Below are 21,810 nucleotides of genomic sequence, written 5' to 3' on the forward strand. Positions count from 1 at the left end.
AGTAGTTTATATATTAATAAGTTTATTTAGTAAATTTATTTAATTTAAATAGAGAGTAGCTTTAGGTAATATTAAAAACGATAAGGATAAAAAGAATCTTTATAAGCTCTAGTACGAAGAGTAGTAAATATTAGCCTATTTAGCCTTTTTTTTTAAAAACCTTTATATTACTATTAAAGTTCAGAACCTCTATGGTTAAAAAAGGCCGCCTCTAACTATTATAGCTAACTATTACGGCTAATTATTATGGCTAACCTCTACCGTTAACCTTTCTAGTTAGTACTACTATATAAATATATCACTTAGCCTATTATTAATAAATAATAGGGCAGCTTACTTATCCCGAATTATATAGCGGTTTTTATATTAAAATTACTATATTATATTAAGCGCGTACTTAGGGTACATTATACGTATTATATAATTAAAAAGTATACCGTATTATATAATTTTTTTTAAAAGCGTAATCCCATTAAGGTCGATCTTTTACGCCTATAAAGCTAGAAAAAAACCACTATATATATATTCGTTATTTCGTATCTTTTATTAAAGTTAAAGACGCTACTTCCCTTACTATTTATTATTATTATATTATCGCTATTATTATTACTATCTAACTATCTACTTATTTTTAAGTATACTTTACTAAAATACTAAGACGCTAACTTATCGACCCTTAGGGCTTTTTTAATAGCTAGAAGTTCGATTTTATAAATATTATACTAAATAACCCCGAGCTATAAAAAGACTACTTTAATAAATATTATATTAATAATATCGACTTATAAAAAACGGATAAATATATTATAATAAGTACTATATTTATTAACGCCCTTTTAATATAATAAAGTAATATAAATAAGTTTAAATTTAATAATATAATTAAAAGCTTAAAAAGAGCGTAGTTAAGTATATTAAATAGAAATATTAAAGAGAGGTTATTATTAAATAAGATAAAGGGAGAAAGTAAGGGGTAGTATTTAGTTATTAAAAAGGTAATTAAGATACTATAGTAGCGGGGTTATTAATATCTTAAGTTTAGTTAGTATTAATAATCGGTAATAGCACTACGGCCGGCTATAGTTAGTTATAAAGTTTTATTATATAATAAAAATACTTAATATTAACCCTAATAGACTAGCTTACCTATAAAGGCGAAGATAGCCCTTAATAAGGCGGACCGGACCCTAAAGGGTTAATATTATAATATATACTAAATAAGTAGTATATATAAGGAGTACTATTATAAAAACTATAAAAGCCCTTTTTAAGCTTATATTCTATATTAAGTATATCTTAAATACGTAAAATAGTAGATATTTTAGTAAATACTTAGTAATAGTATAATAAAAAATCGTAATTAAAAAACGATATAGAATTTAGATTATTATAAGAAGAAAAGGTATAGTTATATTTATTTCTTTTTAATTTTTTTTATTTTGCTTTTATTAACTACTTAGGTAATTCTTAATATCGTTTATATAATATTAATATATAGTATTAATAAATACTTATACTATTTCGCTAAACTATTTTTTTAGATTTTCCTTAACTTTCTCTTTTATAAAGTTTATAATTACGGATTATTAATAGTAATAATAGGCGCTACTACCTTATAAGCTTATTACGTACCTAGCTAAGTTAGCTACCCTTTTAAGTATAGTAGTTTATAATAGTAATATTAGAAATGCCTTTATTACCGTTATTAAATAATATTAACCTTATGATATCTACCCTAATACTTTTAACTTTAACTTATATATATATATTTATTACTTTATTTCTTTTATTAAAATCGAAAACGCTTCCCTCGCTATTATTATTATTATTACTATTTAACTATTTACTTTAAGTATATTTTATTAAAATACCGAGATACCTAATACTTATTAACCCTTAGGGCTTTTTTAATAGCTAAAAGTTCGATTATATAAGTATTATACTTCTTAGTACTAGCCTACGTAAGCGGCTAGATCCCGTATTATATACTCCTTTTTATTAAGGCTTAGGGGGCCCTTTATATATTCCCTTACGTCTATAATATAGCCCGTATTAAAGGGATTTTTAACTTTTTATATTACGTTACTAAGTTTAAAAAACTCGTAGTATAACTTAACTCTACTAAGGAAACCCGTATCTTTTTATTTTACTAAGGACTAAAAAATAAAGTTAAGGACGAACTTAGTAAAATAAAAATACTAATAAACTTCCTATATTACGTCGAGCTCGTTCGTTATTAAAATCAATACCCGATTATATAAACGACGTAAAGAAAAGGGGGAAGTACGACGTTCTTAAACTAATTCTAATCAAAAATACTAAAGCTATAATAAATTACTAAATAACTATTAAAATAACCTGAAAAACTAATAATAATAAAGTACGTTTTATAAATAATATAAAGGACCTATAAACCTTAGTATTATTAAATATAAAAAACCTCGTTAAAAAAAGGACTTTAAATATTATAACTACGATAAAATAGGATATATAGTTAGAGATTATTAATAACCTAAACGTATCTAATACTAACTTATTTTAAAAAAGCAAGCTAATATTATAAATAAAAAGTCCCCTATAAATAATTTTTATAAATAGCTTATTATAATAATAGCTATTTTACTTATTAAAATAATAAAAAATAAACTAAATAGTACCTAAAATAACTTAAAAATAACGAACGATTAAGATATAATACTATACTACTTCTTATTAGAACCTTAGTAATAGTAATAAAAAAAAGGAAATACCCGCTTATTAACCCTATATTTTTAAAAAAAAAAAATATTAAATATATTATAATACTTTTTTAAATTTATAAAGATATAAAAAAAGGCTAAGACGGACCCCGTTATAAAAAATATACTTTACCTCCTCAAAGGACGAATTAAATAAAGACTTCTATTTAGTATAAAAAAGTAACTTTTTAAATTTAAAAAAAAAGGACCTAATATAAAAGAAATTATAAGTAGCTTTGTTTATATAGTACGACGAAACTATATAAATTAAAAATAGTTTATTAAGTTTAAAAAAAAACTTAATTTAAATAAAACCCTAACTAAGTCTATTTATATAATATAACAAGTAAACGGTAATAAAGAATTTATTTATATTAACTATAAATAGTAAAAAGAGAACGAGTTAATTATAATTATAAATATATTAATTAGGAGACCGTATACCTCTTAATATATATTAATAATTAATAAGAATAATTATGGTATAATATTATAAAAATAAGAAATATTAATATTATCTTAGGAATCTCGTAATTATAAAAGTATAACCTACGGATAGATTAGACTACTAACTAGGTCTTTTAAAAAAATCTAATTACTAAATAACTTAAAAAAAAATAGATTTTTAAGAACTCCTAAAAAACGAGAATAAATATAATATATAGCTTTTATTAAGATAATAAAAAGCTCTAAGAAGTTTATAACTAGTATTAATAATCGGGGATTATAATAACTCTAAACTATTTGTTTTTTATTTCTACTTTTGCTAGCTACTCGGGCGATTCTTAATATCGGTTATATAGTATTAATGTATAATATTAATAAATACTTATACTATTTTATTAAACTATTTTTTTAAATTTTTTATTTTTTTTAAACTTTCCTTTTTATAAAGTTTATAATTACGAATTACCCTTTGGGGTCCGGTCCGCCTTATTAGGGGCCATTTTCACCTTTATAAATAAGCTAGTTTATTAGGGTTAATATCGAGTATCTTTATTACGTAATAAACTTTATAATTAATAATAGCTGGCCGTAACTATTACTAAATACTAACGATCCCGCTATAATATATTAATTATTTTTTAAATAGCTAAAAATTACTCCCTATTTTTTATTTTATTTAATAATTCTAAAATATCCTTTTTAATCTTTTTTAACTTATTTTTATACTACGTTTTTAAAGTATTAATAATATTCTAAAATTAGTTAAGTATTTTAAGGCTACTATATTATATAAACTAAGTACTTATTAAGGTAATAGTTATATTAATATATATTTTTCTAATTTTTAAGTCGATAGTATTTAATCCGTATTCCTTAAAACGGCCGTGTTATAGTCCGGGGTCTTTTAGTATAATATTTATAAAATCGAACTTCTAATTATTAAAGAAGCCCTAGGGGTCGATAATAACTACGTATTTTAGTATTTTAATAATATATATTTAAAATAAACGATTCGATAATAATAATAATAGTAATAGTAATAAGGTAATAATAATAGAATAATAATAATAGGGCAATAGTAATAGGGCGATAGTAATAAATAGTAAGAGAAGCGTTTTTTAACTTTAATAAAAGAAATAAAATAACGAATATATATATATATATAAGTAAAGTTAAAAGTGCTAGGGTAGATATTATAAAGTCGGTATTATTTTTAATAACGGCGACGAAGGTATTTTTAATATTACTATTATAAGCTACTATTATTTAAAAAAATAGTTAACTTAGCTAGGTACGTAGTAGGCTTATAAAATAATAGTACTTATTATTATTATTAATAATCTATAATTATAAACTTTATAAAAGGGAAAGTTAAAAAGTTAGAAAATTTAAAAAAATAGTTTAGTAAGATAGTATAAGTATTTATTAATACTATGTATTAATATTATATAAACGATATTGAGAATCGCCCGAGTAATTAGTAAAGGTAGAAATAAAAAATAAATAATTACGGATTAATAATAATATTAAGTACTTAATACTACTACTTTATAAGCTTATACTTACTTAGCTAAGTTTACTACCCTCTAAGTAATAATAGCTTATAATAGTATAGTATTGGAGATGCCCTCGTTACTATTATTAAGTATAATACTAACCTTTTTATTATTAATATTTATTACGCTTTTAACTTCGACTTATATAGTGGTTTTTTTCTAGCTTTATAGGCGCAAAAGATCGACCTTAACGGGATTATGCTTTTAAAAGAAATTATATAATACGGTATACTTTTTAACTATATAATATACGTAATATACTTTAAGTACGCGCTTAACGTAATATAGTAATTTTAATATAAAAACCGTTATATAATTCGGGATAAGTAAGGTAGTAGCGCCGGCTAAAAAGGTTAATAATAAAGGTCGGCCGTAATAATTAGCTATAATAGTTAGCCGTAATAGTTAAAAGTAGCCTTCCTTAATTATAAAAGTTCTAAATTTTAATAGCGACGTAGAGGTTTTTAAAAAAAAGGGCTAAATAAGCTAATATCTATTACTTATACTAAACCTCGTAAAGATTTTTTTTATCCTCGTTTTTAATATTACTTAAAGCTACTCTCTATTTAAACTAAATAAATTTACTAAATAAATCTATTAAATAAACTTATTAATATATAAACTACTACTTTAATAAAAACCTATTTTAAAAATACTTCTTAATAAGTCTACCTTTTTTAGGCTAGGCACCCTTTTTAACTAGCTTAACGCTATAGTTATTATAACTAATATAAATATACTTAAGGATTAGTAAAGTACTTTTTAATAATATAGAATTTAGCTAAGTAATAATACGAATGCTATAAATAGCTAGGCTAATACGGATATTAAGATTTAGTATATTAATATTAGTTTAGAAATTATATTTTATAAAATTAGAAATTCCTTTAATATAAGCTATATTATAAATATAAAGGAATATATAAGGGGCCCCCTGATTTTTAATAAAAAGGAGTATATAATATAAAATCTAGTTATTTATATAAGCTAGTACTAAGAGGTCTTATATATATCAAAATAAATATAGCTTGCCCTCTAAATAAGTAGTAAAAAGTTAGGAGTTTTAATTAGTAATTAAGTATAGAGCGTAATATACTTAGTTTTTTTTAATATATAATATATAGTACGGCCCCGGCGGATTGCTCCGTCGGGGGGTAACTTCGACTTATATATATATATATATTCGTTACCTCGTTTTTTTTATTAAAATTAAAAAATACTTCCCTTATTATTTATTATTATTACGCTACTACTATTATTATTAAATTATCTATTTTAAATATATATTATTAAAATACTAAGACGCTAACTTATCGATTTATAGGGATGCTTTAAGGGCTAGAAGTTCGATTCTATAAGTATTATATTAGAGGACCCCGAACTATAATAAGGTCGTTTTAAAGAATATAAATTAAATATTATTAACTTAAAGATCCGAAATACGTATATTAATATAAGTATTACCCTTATTAATATTTAACTAATATAATATAATAGCCTCAAAATACCTAACTAACTCCTAAGTATTATTAATACTTTAGAATTATTATATAGGAGTAAATTAAAAAGAATTAAAAAAAAACATTTAGTATTATTAAAAAAAAGTAGAAAGTAGGGGGTAGTTTTTAGCTATTTAGAGGGCGATTAATATATTATAGCGGCGGGGTCGTTAGTATTTATAGCCGGCTATTATTAATTATAAAGTTTATTATATAATAAAAACTCGATATTAACCCTAATAGACCAGCTTACTCGTAAAGGCGAAGATGGCCCCTAATAAGGCGGACCGGACCCCAAAGGGTAACTCTAAACTATATTTAAAGAATATCAAATATATACGAAATTATTTATAAAACCTAAAGAAATAGGATTATTAAAATATAGTAATTAGGATATAGAAATCAAACTTAAAAAAAAAAACGTAACCTAAGTTCTTTTTAATATACTTAATAAATTAAAAAGAATAAGAGTATTTTAATAAATATATTAATAAGAAACTCGAAAAAGGATATATTTAATTATCAAATTCTTTTATAAAATTATTTCTATTTTTCGTATTAAATAAAAGAATAAAAAAACGAAGACTTATTATTAATTATAAAAGACTTAATAAAATTATAAAAAAAAATACTATCCTTTATTACTTATTACTAAACTTAAAAATCTATTTTATAGAACTAATTAGTTTATTATTATAAATTTTAAAGAAGTATTTAACTAAATTTAGATTAAAAAAAGAAATAAATAAAAAACGGTATTTTAAACTCATAAAGGACTCTTTAAGTACTTTATTATACTTTTTAAACTTACTAACGCTTTAATAACTTTTCAAATAATAATTAATTACGTACTCTAAAAGTACGTTAATATTTTTATTATTATTTATATTAATAATATTCTTATCTTCTCCCTTAATTTTAAAATATATAAGAAATATATTTATATAGTATTTTAAAAACTTTAAAATACTAAACTATATACTAAGCCCTTTAAATATAAATTCTATATATAAAAAATAAACTTCTTTAAATATATTATTATACTAAAATAAATTTATATATAAGTATTAAAAATAAAAGTAATTAAAGATTAGCTTATATTATAAAACGTTAAAGACGTATAAGGATTCTTAAAATTCGTTAATTTTTATTAATAATTCCTTAAAAACTATATTAATATAATTAAACTTTTTAATAACTTAATACGAAAGAATATTTTATTTATTTAAAATCCTAAGTATAAAAAAGTATTTATTAAAATTAAAAATATAGTCGTTTTTAAATTAGTTATTATAATCCTGGACCTTTAAAAACTTTTTAAAATTAAGACCGACGCTTTAAACTTTATTATCAGAGCGGTCCTAAGATAATAAGATAAATAAAAAAGCTTTATTTATATTATTTTTATTTTAAAATATTCTATAGAATAAAATTAAATTAATAAATTTATAATAAAGAACTAATAGTAATTATTAAAGTATTTTAAAAATAGAAATTATAGTTATTTAGAATTAAGTATAAAGTTATAGTTTATATAGACTATAAGAATTTTATAAACTTTATAATAAATAAGAACTTAAATAAATAATAAATTAAATAGAGCGAATTCCTATTTAAATATAATTTTTAAATTATTTATTAAAAAGATTTAAAAAATAATAGAGTAAACGCTCTTAATAAAAAGCCTAATTACAAAGTCGTAGTTTTTAAAAAAATATAAGTTATTTTTAAATAAGTAAAGAATAGTAGCTTTATATTAATTATAAAGCTTTTTATAATAGCTAAAAAAATTAATATTAGCCTAACTAAAAAAATAACCCCTAAGCTTATTATAAAAATTTATAATATATTAATATATAATTACTAAAGGGTTATTAAAACGTAAAAACGGATTTATTAATATTATAATAAATCCGCTATACGTACTAAAACTATAAAAATAATTAAAAATTACGTAATTTATAAAAAAAATAAAAATAACTTATATAAGCCTTATAGCGAGCTATAACTATTATAACTACTAATAAAAATATAGTAATTTATTATATAGGACTTTATTATTAAATTATTAAAATTTAGAGAACTATTTACTAAAATATAGTACGATAGTATCTTAATTATAGTTAACTAACTTACTAAGTTTACTTACTTTATTTTTAATAAAGAATTTAGTATTATAAAAGACTTAATATACGTATTTATTAAAGTTATATTTTTAAACTATAGTTTACTAAAAGAAATTATCTCTAATAGAGATAAACTATTTATTTCGAAGTTTTAAAAATTTCTAATTTCGTAACTTAATATAGACTATAAACTATTGATATTATTTTATTTATAAACCGATAAATAGATAAAAAGGATTAATTAAATACTCGAAATATACCTTTATTATTATATAAACCACGACTAGGATAATTAAGTAGTATTTTTATTAATAGCTTAGTTCGTATATAATAATATAGTTAATAAAAATATAAAAAAATCCCCGTTTTATTTTAACTATAGATTTTAGTTAATAATATATAAAAAAGTATAATAAAAACTATAAACTATAAAAGCTATAATAAACGTAAATAAACTTAAAAAAATCTATAAATAAGTATTAATAAACCTCGAGTTTATATAATAGCGTATCCCTTTAAAGTCTAGTCTGCCTTATTAAGGGCCATCTTCGCTTTTATAAATAAGCTAGTTTATTAGGGTTAATATTAAATATTTTTATTACGTAATGAACTTTATAACTAATAATAGCCGGCCGTAGTTATTATTAAATACTAACGATCCCACTATAATATATTAATTACTCTCTAAATAATTAAAAACTACCCCCTATTTTCTACTTTATTTAATAACTTTAAAATATCCTTTTTAATTTTTTTAACTTATTCTTATACTACGTTTTTAGAGTATTAATAGTATTTTAGAGTTAGTTAAGTATTTCGAGGCTATTATATTATATAAATTAAGTACTTATTAAAATAATAATTATATTAATATATATCTTTCCGATTTTTAAATTAATAATATCTAATCCGTATTTTTTAAAATAGCTATATTATAGTTCGGGGTCTTTTAATATAATATTTATAAGATCGAATTTCTAATTATTAAAAAAGCCCTAGGGGTCGATAATAATTATATATCTCGGTATATTAATAGTATATATTTAAAAATAAGTAAATAATTTAATAATAATAATAATAATAATAATAATAATAAGGTAATAATAATAGGGCGATAATAATAGGGTAATAGTAATAGATAGTAAAAGATATAGCGTTTTTTAATTTTAATAAAAGAAACAAAGTAACGAATATATATATATATATACGAGTTAAAGTTAAAAGCGTATATTAATAAGGTTAGTATTATTCTTAATAATAGTAACGAGGGTATTTTTAATACTATATTATTATAAATTACTATTACTTAGAGAGTAGTAAACTTAGCTAAGTAAGTATAGGCTAATAAAGTAATAGCGTTAAGTACTTAATATTATTATTAATAATCCGTAGTTATAAACTTTATAAAAGAGAAAGTTAAAAGTTAAAAAATTTAAAAAAAATAGTTTATTAAGATAGTAAGAGTATTTATTAATACTATATATTAATACTATATAATCGATATTAAGAACTGCCTAAGTAACTAATAAAAGTAGAATAAAAAAATAAATATAATAGTATATAAAAAAAAACGCGGATAGATTAAAAATTAAAAAAACTATTTTTAAAAAAGGGGAATAGTACTTATCTCTTTTATTATAATATTAAAACGAAACGACTAAGTAATAAATTAAATTATAAAAAACTTAGACCTTTCGAAATTATTAAAAGAGTCTTACTAATTAATTATAAATTAAAACTACTAAATACGATATAATACTATTCCGTTTTTTATATTTTATTACTCGAACTTATATTAAAAGGTTTATATATAAAAGATTATATTATTATTAAATTAAACTAACTAGAATATAAAATTAAACAAATTATTAACTATAAAATTAAAAATAAAATATAGGAATTTCTAATTGAATAAAAAAATTATAGATATAAAAAAAATATATAAGAACTTATTATAAACCTCTAGAACTTTTAGGGATCCTTTTTAAAATACTAAAATTAAAATTAAAATTAGAACTCTTAATTATTATAATATCTTAGTTAATTATTTTAAAAATACTATTAAACTACGCTTTTTACGTAGCAGCTAACTTATCCTTATTAATAATATTAAAAAGATTAAGAATTACTTTTTTCTTTTTAAATACTATTTTTTTCTTTTTAAAAACGATTTAATTTTAATAGAGATTAATCTATTTTAACTTATATATAACGTAAAGCCTCTACCCATTTTTTAAAAAAAAGCTCTTTTACTTTTTTTTTATATTTTAGCTTATTAATTTTAAATAAAAAATAATCTATTATAAATATAATTAATATAAAAAATACTAATAAAAAAAAACTTATAATTATATATAATATTAGTAGTTATATTATAAAAACGATTACGATATATATATTTATAATATTTTAATTTACTTTTTAGTATTTTATATTTTCGTCCTAATAAATAATAAAATAAGTAAAGTATTTCGATTTTAAATCCTTACTCCTTAATTTTAAGAATAAGTTTTAATTAATAATATATTAAAAATCTAGCGGATATTTTAGTATTTTTAAAGAACTACTTAACGGGCCCTAACTTAGGCTATTTGTTTTTTATTTTTATTTTTACTAGCTGCTCGGGCGATTTTCGATGTCATTTATACGGTATTAATACATAGTATTAAAAAAGACCTAATATTATAACTTAATATATATAACTAAAACTAGGGCCCGCCCCATAAGCTTATAATAGCTATAATATATTATATATATAAAAATATAAAAATATAAAGTAATTTCTATAAAATAAAAAAACTATAAATAAGTTATATATAAATAAAAAGTAGTAATTACGTAATAAGGTAATTATTATAATTACTCTAAATAATTACTTATTAATATTTATTAAGTAATTACTTAACGAATAAAAGTAATTATTAATAAAGGATATATTTATAAGCGGACTTATATATAATATAAACTTAAACTAGGCTTAAAAATAGACTTTTTATAGCTTTTTTAATAATTAACTTAGTATTAGATCTTATAATTATTTTTAATTATTTTTTCTAAAAACCCTTTTTAATAAAACTATAATTAATTACCGAAGCCTTACTTATTTTATAATTTATAAATATAGCTTTAGGGAAGCTATTTATAATTATAATACTATTTATTTAGTATTCGTAGCCTTAACTTTTATTAATATACTTATTATAACTAGCTAACTATAATAATATCGCTATTAATAATCTGTAATTATAAACTTTATAAAAAAGAAAGTTAAGGAAAATCTAAAAAAAAATAGTTTACTAAAATAATAAGAGTATTTATTAATACTATATATTAATACTGTATAATCGATATTAAGAATCGCCCGAGTAGCTAGTAAAAGTAGAATATAAAAATAAATAAGTATATTTAAGAAGTAATAAAGTACTTTTTAATAATACAGAATTTAACTAAGTAATAATATAAATATTATAAATAATTAAGTTAATATAAATATTAAGATTTAATATATTAATATTAGTTTAGAAATTATATTTTATAAAACTAAAAATCTTTTTAATATAAGCTATATTATCCCTTTAGGGTCCGGTCCGCCTTATTAGGGGCTATCTTCGCTTTTATAAATAAACTAGTTTATTAAGGTTAATATTAAGTATTTTTATTATATAATAAACTTTATAACTAATAATAACTAGCTATAGCTATTATTAAATATTAATAATCCTGCTATAATATATTAATCGCCCTCTAAATAGCTAAAAACTACCCCTTATTTTTTATTTTATTTAATAACTTTAAAATATCCTTTTTAATCTTTCTTAACCTACTCTTATACTACGTTTTTAAAGTATTAATAATATTTTAAAATTAATTAAGTATTTTAAAGCTACTATATTATATAAGCTGAGCGCTTATTAAAATAATAGCTATATTAATATATATCTTTTTAATTTTTAAGTTAATAATATCTAATTTATATTTTTTAAAACGGCCGTATTATAGTCCGGGGTCTTTTAATATAATATTTATAGGATCGAACTTTTAGTTATTAAGGAAGCCCTAGGGGTTAATAATAACTACGTATTTTAGTATTTTAATAGTATATATTTAAAAATAAGTAGATAATTTAATAATAATAATAATAATAATAATAATAAAGTAATAGTAATAGGGTAATAGTAATAGGGTAATAGTAATAAATAATAAGGGAAGCGTTTTTTAACTTTAATAAAAGAAATAAGGTAACGAATATATATATATATAAATAAAGTTAAAAGTACTAAAATAAATATCGTAAGGTTAATATTATTCTTAATAATAGTAACGAGGGTATCTCTAATATTACTATTATAAGCTATTATTATTTAAAAAAGTAGCTAACTTAGTTAGGTACGTAATAAGTTTATAAAATAGTAGTACTTATTATCGCTATTAATAATCCATAATTATAAACTTTATAAGAGGAAAAGTTAAAAAGTTAGAAAATTTAAAAAAATAGTTTAGCGAGATAGTATAAGTATTTACTAATATTATATATTAATACTATATAAACGATATTAAAAATTGCCTAAGTAGTTAATAAAAGTAGAATAAAAAAATAAATAAGCTATATTATAAATATAAAAAAATATATAAAGGGCCTCTTAACCCTTAATAAAAAGAAGTATATAATATAAGATCTAGTTACTTATATAAGCTAATATTAAGAGGTTTTATATATATTAAAATAAGTATAGCTCGCCCTCTAAATAATTAAAAATAGTAAAAAGTTAGGAGTTTTAATTAATAATTAAGTATAGAGCGTAATATACTTAGGTCTTTTTTAATACGTAATATATAGTACGGCCCTAGCGGATTGCTCTATTGGGGGGTAAATTACTTTTATAAATACTACTTATTAATTATAAAAATAATATAATAGTAGTTAAGTAGCTAGCTTACTTATTAACTAGCTCGCTTATTTAGCTAGCTCGCTTATTTAGCTAGCTCGCTTATTATGTACGTTAAGCTAAATAATAAAATATTATATTTTAAGAGTTATTAGTTATTATTAATTTTGGTAGTGGTTTAGGTAGGTGGAAACAAATCCTCAAAATTGGCTCTCTTTTTTTAACTACCGCGTTCTTAGCACTCTCGAACAGTCTTACCCACGACGCGTAAAACGTATCCCCACTAGCCAAGGACGGTGGTGGAGAAAGCTAAGAATAGGGGCTTCCTCTCTCTCCAATCCTCAAATTTCATGTGGCATAGCTCGTACCCGTCAGCCAGGCTTTGGTCCTTGTAAGCGATCGTTGTTGTTTCATTGGCCGGTGTTTCGTTTGTTGGTGGTCCATCACTAATGTCTGGGCGTATCATGGCTTGAACGCCCTCGTATGAGAGCGGGACCGCAAGAGGCGAAGGGGCGATGTGTGGCACAGAGTCGTGTTTTTGTCTTACGCTTAGGCTCGCCCAGGCAACGGCATTTCGTTCTCGAGAACCTTCGAACCTCACTCCCTCGTCTTCCGACTCGTTTCGAAGCTCAATTGCAGCGTATTTTGTTTTCCACGCTCGTGCACGGCGATTTCGCAATCTCACCATGACTGGCTGAAAACGTTTCTATTCACTCTCGTTCAATACTACTTGCTTTTCTCTGGTGAACTCGCCCGTACTCACTCGTTACTTGCACTCTGGCGCCCTGCTTCGACAAAGGATAGACTCGGAATAATTGGGCAATCATGGCATTTGCATTTTTTTCGACCTTGGGACTCCTGGCCACATTTCAATTGTCTGGACTTGTAGCTGCGGATTCACAAAATATCGACCTCTGTGGTCAGTCAGACTGGTGGAACTCTACTGAAGTTCCGTATTCATGTGTGTAGCTTTCTGAATCGACGCAGCTGTTTTCATAACCACGACCGCTGACTGACAAACGCGGCAGTCAATAATAATGCCTGGGGAAACGACAGTTCGGGCTACCAATGCATGGCCGTCCATGATAATGGCCGTAGCTTCAGTGTCTCCTACAAATGGACCGGAGATGCATCTCTTGTCAAAGGCTACCCGTACATGAAGGCTCATCCGACTAGGCTCCCTGTCCAGCTATGGAACGTCACTCAACTACAGGTCACAGGGAACTGGCAGACTTACGTTGCTGGCAAAGAAAAGGCCAGTGCTGAGCAGCAGGCCCAGGCTTTCGATGATGTTTCGCTCTACGCCAACGTTGCTGTCGACATGTTCCTGTCCGATAACAAGGAGAACTCAACCATGGTCGGCGCCCCCATTGAAATCATGATTTGGCCCTGGTGGACGCCAACTGTAAAACCACTAGGATGGGCCGAGTCCACTCCCGACAAAGACACCGTCACCATCGACGGCACCCCTTTCTCATTGTACCATGGCTGGAATGATGGGGGACAACATGTTTTTTCATGGTTGGCTCGCACCAACCTCACCAAGACCGATGCCGACTACGGACCTTTGCTCACCTATATCTGGAAGAAGGGTATGCTGTCAGGCGCAATATGGCTAGGGCAACTCGAGCTGGGCACCGAAATCAAACATGCCGCTGGCGACATGCACTTTGAAGCCAGTAACTACACCTTGAAGGTTGTTAGGCAAGGAGATCCAGAAGACAAGGCGACCTCAACTTCCACAACTCGATCTAGTACTAGCCAGACCGCGACGACGAAGACAATGATGACGACAGCCGCAGCTGAAGCCGCCACCACTTCTGCGCCGTCTCCTACCAGCACCAATGCCGCGTCTACTTCTTTGCTTGTAGACCTTTCAACAGTTTGTTGGATCTCACTCGCCACAGTCTTGTTGTGTTAATATGACCGGCTGCCAGATATGTGTAAAGAAATTCGGCGACCAATTACCTCAAGGAGTTTATTTATTCTAATCAAGCATATTTTAATCGAAGGTCAACTTTGTCTACAGGGAAACCAGGCCTCGAGTGACGGAAAGTGCTCAGGGGCCCGAATTCAGTGCCGGATCGATCGACGACGAGGTCGTAGAGAAACGTACTGTCTTTGTATCAGCCTTTCTGCATTAGGCAATATGGAACGAAGCCAGTGAAGAAACCTCACTGTTTGAGCGGGTTCTGGGCGGTATTAAGCTGTCCTAATAGCCTCTGTGCCCTAACATCCACTCTCAGCCATGCGCGTAGTTATAGATGTGATAATGGCAGTTTCATTACCATGGGTGGACATGTTGGGCGGCACGATGGTGATGCTCAAGAAATGATGCTTGGTCACTCGCAACCGTTACAACGACACTGGCGCAGACCCACGCCTCTTCCCCGCAATGGCAGGTCAGATCTGAAGACATCATGGATTTGAAGGAAATTCAGGAAGTTTTCAGCGTAATTGCTAAAATGCCCTTCCAAGGCTACCAATTTTGTGCCTAAGCTATAATACACACTCGTTTGAACCCATATGATCACCAATGAATGATATCATGGGCTAGCCTTTTGTGTACGCTCAGCTTCGAGCTCCCTCTCAGCCTGCTGATAGTACTTGGCCGTATCAACGCCATGTTGATTGTGGTTGACAAAGTTGAACCAAGGAATAACGCCCATGAACAAGGCCGAATATCTAGATTGTCGCGCAGCGACGCCTTGCAAGTGAGGAGTCAATCTGCTCTCTCCGTAAAGCGGCTCGCCAGCCTTGACCTTGGAAACCATTTCCTTCATGTCCAGCTCAACTTCGCGAGCGTTCTCGGTGGCCCCGTAAAACCGCACTGTAAGCCGACCTCGTTAGCATTCTGCGCCCCATGCAACCTTCTTCATCCGTAAAGGTCGCCCGGATACATATCCTTACAGCTAGAGCGCTGGTAAAAGTATAGAAAGCCACCAGCCACACCAATGGCTCCAGCCAAGCGTAAAGCCTGAGCCATACCTCCCTTGCCAACGTGGGAAGGAGCAAACTTCTCCAGGGCGAGGAGAGCGCCGGGACCGAAGGCAGCAGCTACAGCACCATGTAGATAATCGGAGGGCCTGGCATAGCCGACAACTCTTTTGAAGTGGCTGTAGTCGTTCTCTGTTAGCTTCTGATCCTATGGAGGCTGCGGCGGGCGGGTCGGAGCATACGGGTCGTTATCGATGAGCTTTGCGAAGAGAGAGATGTGTCAGCTCATATTTGCCTTTAGATATACATCAGGGTCTTACCGGGTAATCACTCCTCACGACCTTGGTCGGAGTGAAAGTCTGCGCTTGTGCGGTAGCCATTGTAGCGGACGGCAATGCGAGGCCCGATTGCGTCGATGATGGCCGATAGCTCTATATTCTCAGCGGTCGATTCAGATGTCGAATTAGATATGAGCGGACGCTGATTGGGGCCAAGCCACTAGATTAGCCTGAGGCAGAACACAGTCCCGAGCACAGACCAGTATAGGTGTGGCTTTGCACTCAAGTGGGCGCACACATGAACCACCTCCCCGACAGTTGCAGACCCCTGGAGGACCAAGCTGCGCCGACGCGTCGTTTAATTGAAGACGCGACCTCGAGTGACATTCCGCGTTTCTCGGAATGCACAAGGCGGCAGCGACTCTTCTTGGGCAGATTCCGCACAACTACGACGGATCGAATAGTGAAACTCGAGCGATGGCTTCCAGAACCGTACCTGAATATGACGATCTCGACGTGTACAATGTTGATGACGACTTCGACGACCCATTCAAATCCCCACCGCCCGAGGCGAAAGATGGGAGCACGAACAAAAGAAAGCAGGCCGAAGCCTTGGGCCTTGATGAGGAGGTCGAGGTGGCTAAAAGAGTGCGGGTGCCACGCGTAAAGCTGGACGAAGCTCGGTTGGTATCTCATATGCTCGATACTACGAGTTACTGATCTTTGACAGGCTACTGTCAGACAACGGGATACCTAAACTTCGAAAACGCGCCGGTAACCTCAAGTTCAAGGGCAAAGGACACGAGGTATGCTCGTTCCACCTTCTCCTGCGATTTTGATCCCGTGCTGAGGCGGCATTTTCTAGTTCTCCGATGCTGCGCGTCTTCTATCCTTTTACCAGCTTTGGCTTGACGACCTCTTCCCCAAGGCGAAGTTTCTCGACGCTCTGAGCATGGTTGAAAAAGCCGGCCACAAGAGGCAGATTGTACTCAAGCGCATGGAGTGGATCAACGAGGGCAAGCCCAAGCCATGGGATGCAAACGAGGACAGAACAGAAGATACGGTGGAAGAGGCACCAGAGCAAACAGCCGAACCCCCCACTGCACCAGTTTCGGCAACTGTCCCTCCACAACAAAACCTGGAAACACCAGAACGTGGAGACATACTGGATGTAGAAGACATATACAGTTCAACACCGTTGGCTAGGAAGCAGGATATGGGAGTGTCCGCCTTACAGCCTGAGGAACCCGACGACGACGATCTTGACGCGCTCATGGCTGAAGCGGATGGAGCAACCCATGCACAAGCACCAATAGCCCAGGAGCACACCGGCAAGTCAGTAGAGGAAGAGTTCGCAGATGAAGAAGCCGCTATGGCCGAGATGGACGGGCTTTGGTGACAGGATCAAGCTTGCAGCAAGTAATTGCTTTATGGGCGACGACGGGGTTAGCACAAGGATAGATTGCCTGCATGACGGACGGCACTGGCGCCACGATCCCTATTTAGATCTACGACGAGCACCATCTTGGTGGTCCGTGGTCTCAAGCAGTCTACTGATGTAAAGACAACCACCCTTGTGTCGTCAGCATGATTTTGGACATGACAAGGAATAAATAATACAGATACGAGCGAGCTGTCACTATGAGCTGAAGATAGATTGGGACATGGAAAGAATCATCTGAGATGACATGAACATCATTGGTCGCAAGGCGACGTTTCATTGAATCAACATAATGTTACAGTCCACCGAAATTGTCTATACTGACTGGACACCATGCTTGCGCCTGTACACCATTTTCCCATCCCATTCAAGCCAACCGAAAACGCTTCCCATTCTCTTTGGTGTCAGTCACTCCCCGCTTCCTCTTGGAAGCCGAAACAAACATGTGATTATTAGTTGGTGTTGAGATATCATTCGCCAGATCGGGCGCATGGGCTCTTAGTTGAAGTGTATTCTTGCGGTTGATTTTCCGCTCTTCAACTCTGAGAGCCCATAACAGCGTCAAGAGAACCTCTCTGGACGGCAACGGTGCGCCGACAATCCACGTTGGTGGTGTCTGACTGCTATCGCGCTGCGCCGAATATTCAGCCGACGACCCCCCGATCCGGTCATCGCATCCTTCAGACACCAACCGCAATGCCTCCATCGTCGCATCCATGAGCGGACGCGCCAGAGTGGGGCTGCAGGTTAGGATTCTCTGAAGAGACTTGAGTCTCAGAGTGGGTGAGATCGCGGCCGAATTCCGGGTCCGCTGCGACGGCTGCGCCGTTGACGTCGTCGTGGAGGAACTCGTTGATGTCGAACGGGTCTTGGAGGAAGGTAGAGTCACCAACCAGATAATCGTGTTCATAATCGAGGGAGTTGGGGGAAGAGAGAAGCCCGCTTTCAAGGACATAGCGATCTGCGTCAAGGGCCGCTGACAAACTGAAAGAATCACTGATGAGGTGACTAGTAGCGTCTGAAGCTGCAGAAAGAAGACCAAGGTCGGATGCAGAGGGGTTTGAGAGGCCAGCCATGATTGCGGAAGCTCCTCCGACAGATGACACTGCAGGTCGCACAACATCGCTGCAGGACGTTGTGTCAGGTCGGAGGTAGACTTCGCAACAGAGGTCTCGGCCGTTGGCTGCTCCTCACCGCCCTCCTCAGTACCCTCAGCGATTGGTAAGAGTTCTGGAGAGAGCGATGCGGGATTGACAGTGGCGTTGGGTTGAGATGTGGTCATGAGGTCGTCGACGAGGGACTTAGTCTCGTCTAGTGAAGCTCGGTGGCCGTCGTGGGAGCTGAAGAGCTCTTGAGACAACGTTACAGAGTTCTTGTGTAGGGGGTCGTTGGGAGACGTTGAACGGGTCAACATGCCAGAGTCACGACGGAACTTGTTCAGTTCATCCACCAGCAACTGGTTTGCTTTGGTGACGTTCTGGAGAGCCGACTCGAGTTCTTTGTTGCGTCGTTCCAAAGCCTCAACCTCCAGTCGCTTTCGCTCACGGGATGATTGGGCGGCTCGACGGTTGCGAAGAACCCGCTCAACACGGCGTTGTTCCTTTTCGTCTTCTGTCTTGGCGCGTTTCCTACCAGATGTATTAGATCAGGTGCACAGGAGGGCAATGCTGAGACACATCAGTTATGGCAACTTACCGAGGAGGAAGGTTTGTCTTGGGCTCAGGAAGAACCTGACCCCATGACTTCCGCTTCTTCGTTTGCTTCTTATCCGGAGATGATGATCCTGCGCCGTCCGGAGCCGGGGTCGAAGCCGTAGATGCGGGAAGACCACCGTCGTCGTTGAAGGGCGGCGGTGTCATCATATCGGAGGGATCGAGAGTATCATCATTGACGACGCTTGCGTCGCCAAATAGCGATGGGTATATTTCGCCAGGTGTGGAAACGAAAGACTCGGCAGGCGAGTCCTCGAACTTGATCATTGGTGATGGCTGCTCCCAGGATGCCATTGTATGTCAAATATTGGTCGCGTCGGGAGCTGAACTCTCGACAGCAGACCCGCTCTAGCGTAGTAGAAGGAGAGGGGGTTGGAAGCTGGAGCGTGCAGTGAAACTGCTTGGTGTGGAGTGAATTGGCGAAGATCTGGGGGTGAGATAGAGTGGTAAGGCTGATGCGTGAAGCCAGTGGAGGCAGTAATGAGGTGCCGACTTATGTCCTCTGATGATATACCTAGCCAAAGCCGCGATGCTAAGTAGAATGCATGTTGGGGGCAATGACGACTCGATGAATGAGTCAGATATGGATCAGGTGAGTCACCGAAGCAAGAGGCACCAGCTTAGAGAGAAGCGTGGTAGCCGGAAAGTGCTTGGATGAGGCAGAGAGGACAGCGTGTCCTTTGCTGTTTTGTGCAGAGGTGCAAGGTGTTCACAAGATGGGTAGTTGGAGTAGGCGATGTGGCCTCTTTTGTAATTTGGGAACCACGTTGGACCTTTCCCTTCCAGCTTCCCAAGGGGGTGGCCAGGAACCAAGGGACGGCCGGAGTATTGCTGCCTCAGGTGTTCACTTTGAATAACCCCCCGTGCCCCCGGCTGAAATGGTAGAGACCCTCAACTTCCAAGGGCAAGGTTGAGGCAGGGGTTAGTGGATGGGGGAGATGTGGAGGCCCTGAAGGCAGCAAGGGTTGAGTAAGTCACCTACTTTCTTTGGTAGGTAGGTAGTCGGTACTCCGTACTCCGTATTACCTCCCCATTCTGAGCTGGTAGCCGACCGTTCAAGCACGCACGCAGATAGGTAGGGACCAGATTGGCACGCTTAGCTAAGGTATGGTAGGTACCTTCGGATTCGCCTGTGTCAGAGGCAACATAAGTGTAACTGTGTGGGTGGAGGCAGGCCCTCCTCCCTCATTGCCACACTCTGATCAGTGGTGGATTGTTTTGCTCGTAGGTACCGAAGAGGCAGTTCAGGGCAGGCTGCGATCCGCAGCCCGCAATTCGCAAGCCGCAGCCCGCAAGCCGGCAAGAAGAGAAGTCTCCAGAACGATGCTTTGAGAGTGATACGGAAATATAATTGGTGGACTCGACCCAAAACAGTACGGAGTAGGTACGGAAGCAGAGGGAGCGTGCCCTCGCCCAGCTGTTTCACTGGCTCGGGAGAGCCTCCCACTGGAAGTTCCAAAAGTAATTAGTGGGTCATGCCGCCATGATAGACGGCGGGGTGGTGGGCGGATTGCGGGACACAGCTTCCACAGATACCTATTGGGCTGGCACAGTGGAAACCTGGCGGTCCATAATTCCTCAAAGTTCGTGGGTTCTAGCCATGGCAGCCAGCGACAGCGAGAGCGACCGCCGGTAGTAGGTACCAACAGGTGCTAAGATAGTGCGCACCACCTTGAAGAACTTGAGGGAGACTCGTGCGATCCCCAAACGGAAGTCAGAGAAGGGACGTTCCATTGCATGCTCCTGACAAAAGCCTCCTGGCGGGTATTACCCCTATCTTTCCAAGAGCAAGTAATTACCTACCGTACTTACTTTTGGTACCTTGTTATCGAGGAAGAGAAGCAATCATGTCTCGCACCAACTTCTATCCCTACTTACCGTGCCTGCTTCATTGCCCATCGATGGTAGCGTTTTTAACCACCAATTGGCCCTATTGAATGTGAGAGGCGCTCTCCTCTGCCTTTGAATGTTTCCCACTCCACTGTTGGCTCGCCCCAGCCTCATTGCTCTCGTCAGATAGATAAGCGTGTCTCGAGGCCGCAGGTCAGTGTCACTTGGGAAAAGAGGATTACCTTGCATCGGCTGGACTGGTTGGTGGTCCGTCCCGCTCATGGACTGGAGAGGAAACACGGGAGCCACGGAACGGAAACACGCCTGGCGCGACGTCCCAGTATACCTAGGCGGCGCCCG

The 21,810-nt window shown here is 32.6% G+C and overlaps 6 protein-coding genes across 6 annotated transcripts; 3 read left to right on the forward strand and 3 right to left on the reverse strand.

Moving 5' to 3' along the window:
* Positions 1-9,969: 9,969 nt before the first annotated feature.
* On the forward strand, positions 9,970-10,122 carry CABS01_12277 (uncharacterized protein; the record flags this gene model as incomplete). The annotated part of the gene is made up of 1 exon (XM_060545631.1): positions 9,970-10,122. A coding segment is annotated over one exon (153 nt), but the record flags the coding sequence as incomplete, so codon positions are not given.
* A 3,955-nt stretch (positions 10,123-14,077) lies between these two features.
* On the forward strand, positions 14,078-15,173 carry CABS01_12278 (endoglucanase; the record flags this gene model as incomplete). Its single annotated transcript, XM_060545632.1, has 2 exons — positions 14,078-14,171; positions 14,281-15,173. 2 exons carry the CDS (start codon positions 14,078-14,080, stop codon positions 15,171-15,173), a joined length of 987 nt encoding a protein of 328 aa, XP_060396805.1.
* Positions 15,174-15,798: 625 nt separating this feature from the next.
* Positions 15,799-16,569, reverse strand: CABS01_12279 (NADH-ubiquinone oxidoreductase 21 kDa subunit; the record flags this gene model as incomplete). The annotated part of the gene is made up of 4 exons (XM_060545633.1): positions 15,799-16,082; positions 16,163-16,368; positions 16,432-16,448; positions 16,510-16,569. The coding sequence occupies 4 exons, from the start codon at positions 16,567-16,569 to the stop codon at positions 15,799-15,801; spliced, it is 567 nt and encodes a 188-aa protein (XP_060396806.1).
* A 375-nt stretch (positions 16,570-16,944) lies between these two features.
* CABS01_12280 (chromosome segregation in meiosis protein 3) lies at positions 16,945-17,866 on the forward strand (the record flags this gene model as incomplete). Its single annotated transcript, XM_060545634.1, has 3 exons — positions 16,945-17,150; positions 17,198-17,273; positions 17,333-17,866. The coding sequence occupies 3 exons, from the start codon at positions 16,945-16,947 to the stop codon at positions 17,864-17,866; spliced, it is 816 nt and encodes a 271-aa protein (XP_060396807.1).
* A 409-nt stretch (positions 17,867-18,275) lies between these two features.
* Positions 18,276-19,914, reverse strand: CABS01_12281 (transcriptional activator hac1; the record flags this gene model as incomplete). The annotated part of the gene is made up of 2 exons (XM_060545635.1): positions 18,276-19,536; positions 19,604-19,914. The coding sequence occupies 2 exons, from the start codon at positions 19,912-19,914 to the stop codon at positions 18,276-18,278; spliced, it is 1,572 nt and encodes a 523-aa protein (XP_060396808.1).
* Positions 19,915-21,198: 1,284 nt separating this feature from the next.
* CABS01_12282 (uncharacterized protein) lies at positions 21,199-21,519 on the reverse strand (the record flags this gene model as incomplete). Its single annotated transcript, XM_060545636.1, has 2 exons — positions 21,199-21,363; positions 21,490-21,519. 2 exons carry the CDS (start codon positions 21,517-21,519, stop codon positions 21,199-21,201), a joined length of 195 nt encoding a protein of 64 aa, XP_060396809.1.
* Positions 21,520-21,810: the final 291 nt, after the last annotated feature.

The sequence above is a fragment of the Colletotrichum abscissum genome, assembly GCF_030869225.1.
Source record: "Colletotrichum abscissum strain IMI 504890 chromosome Unknown Scaffold_36.1, whole genome shotgun sequence".
NCBI lineage: Eukaryota > Fungi > Ascomycota > Sordariomycetes > Glomerellales > Glomerellaceae > Colletotrichum > Colletotrichum abscissum.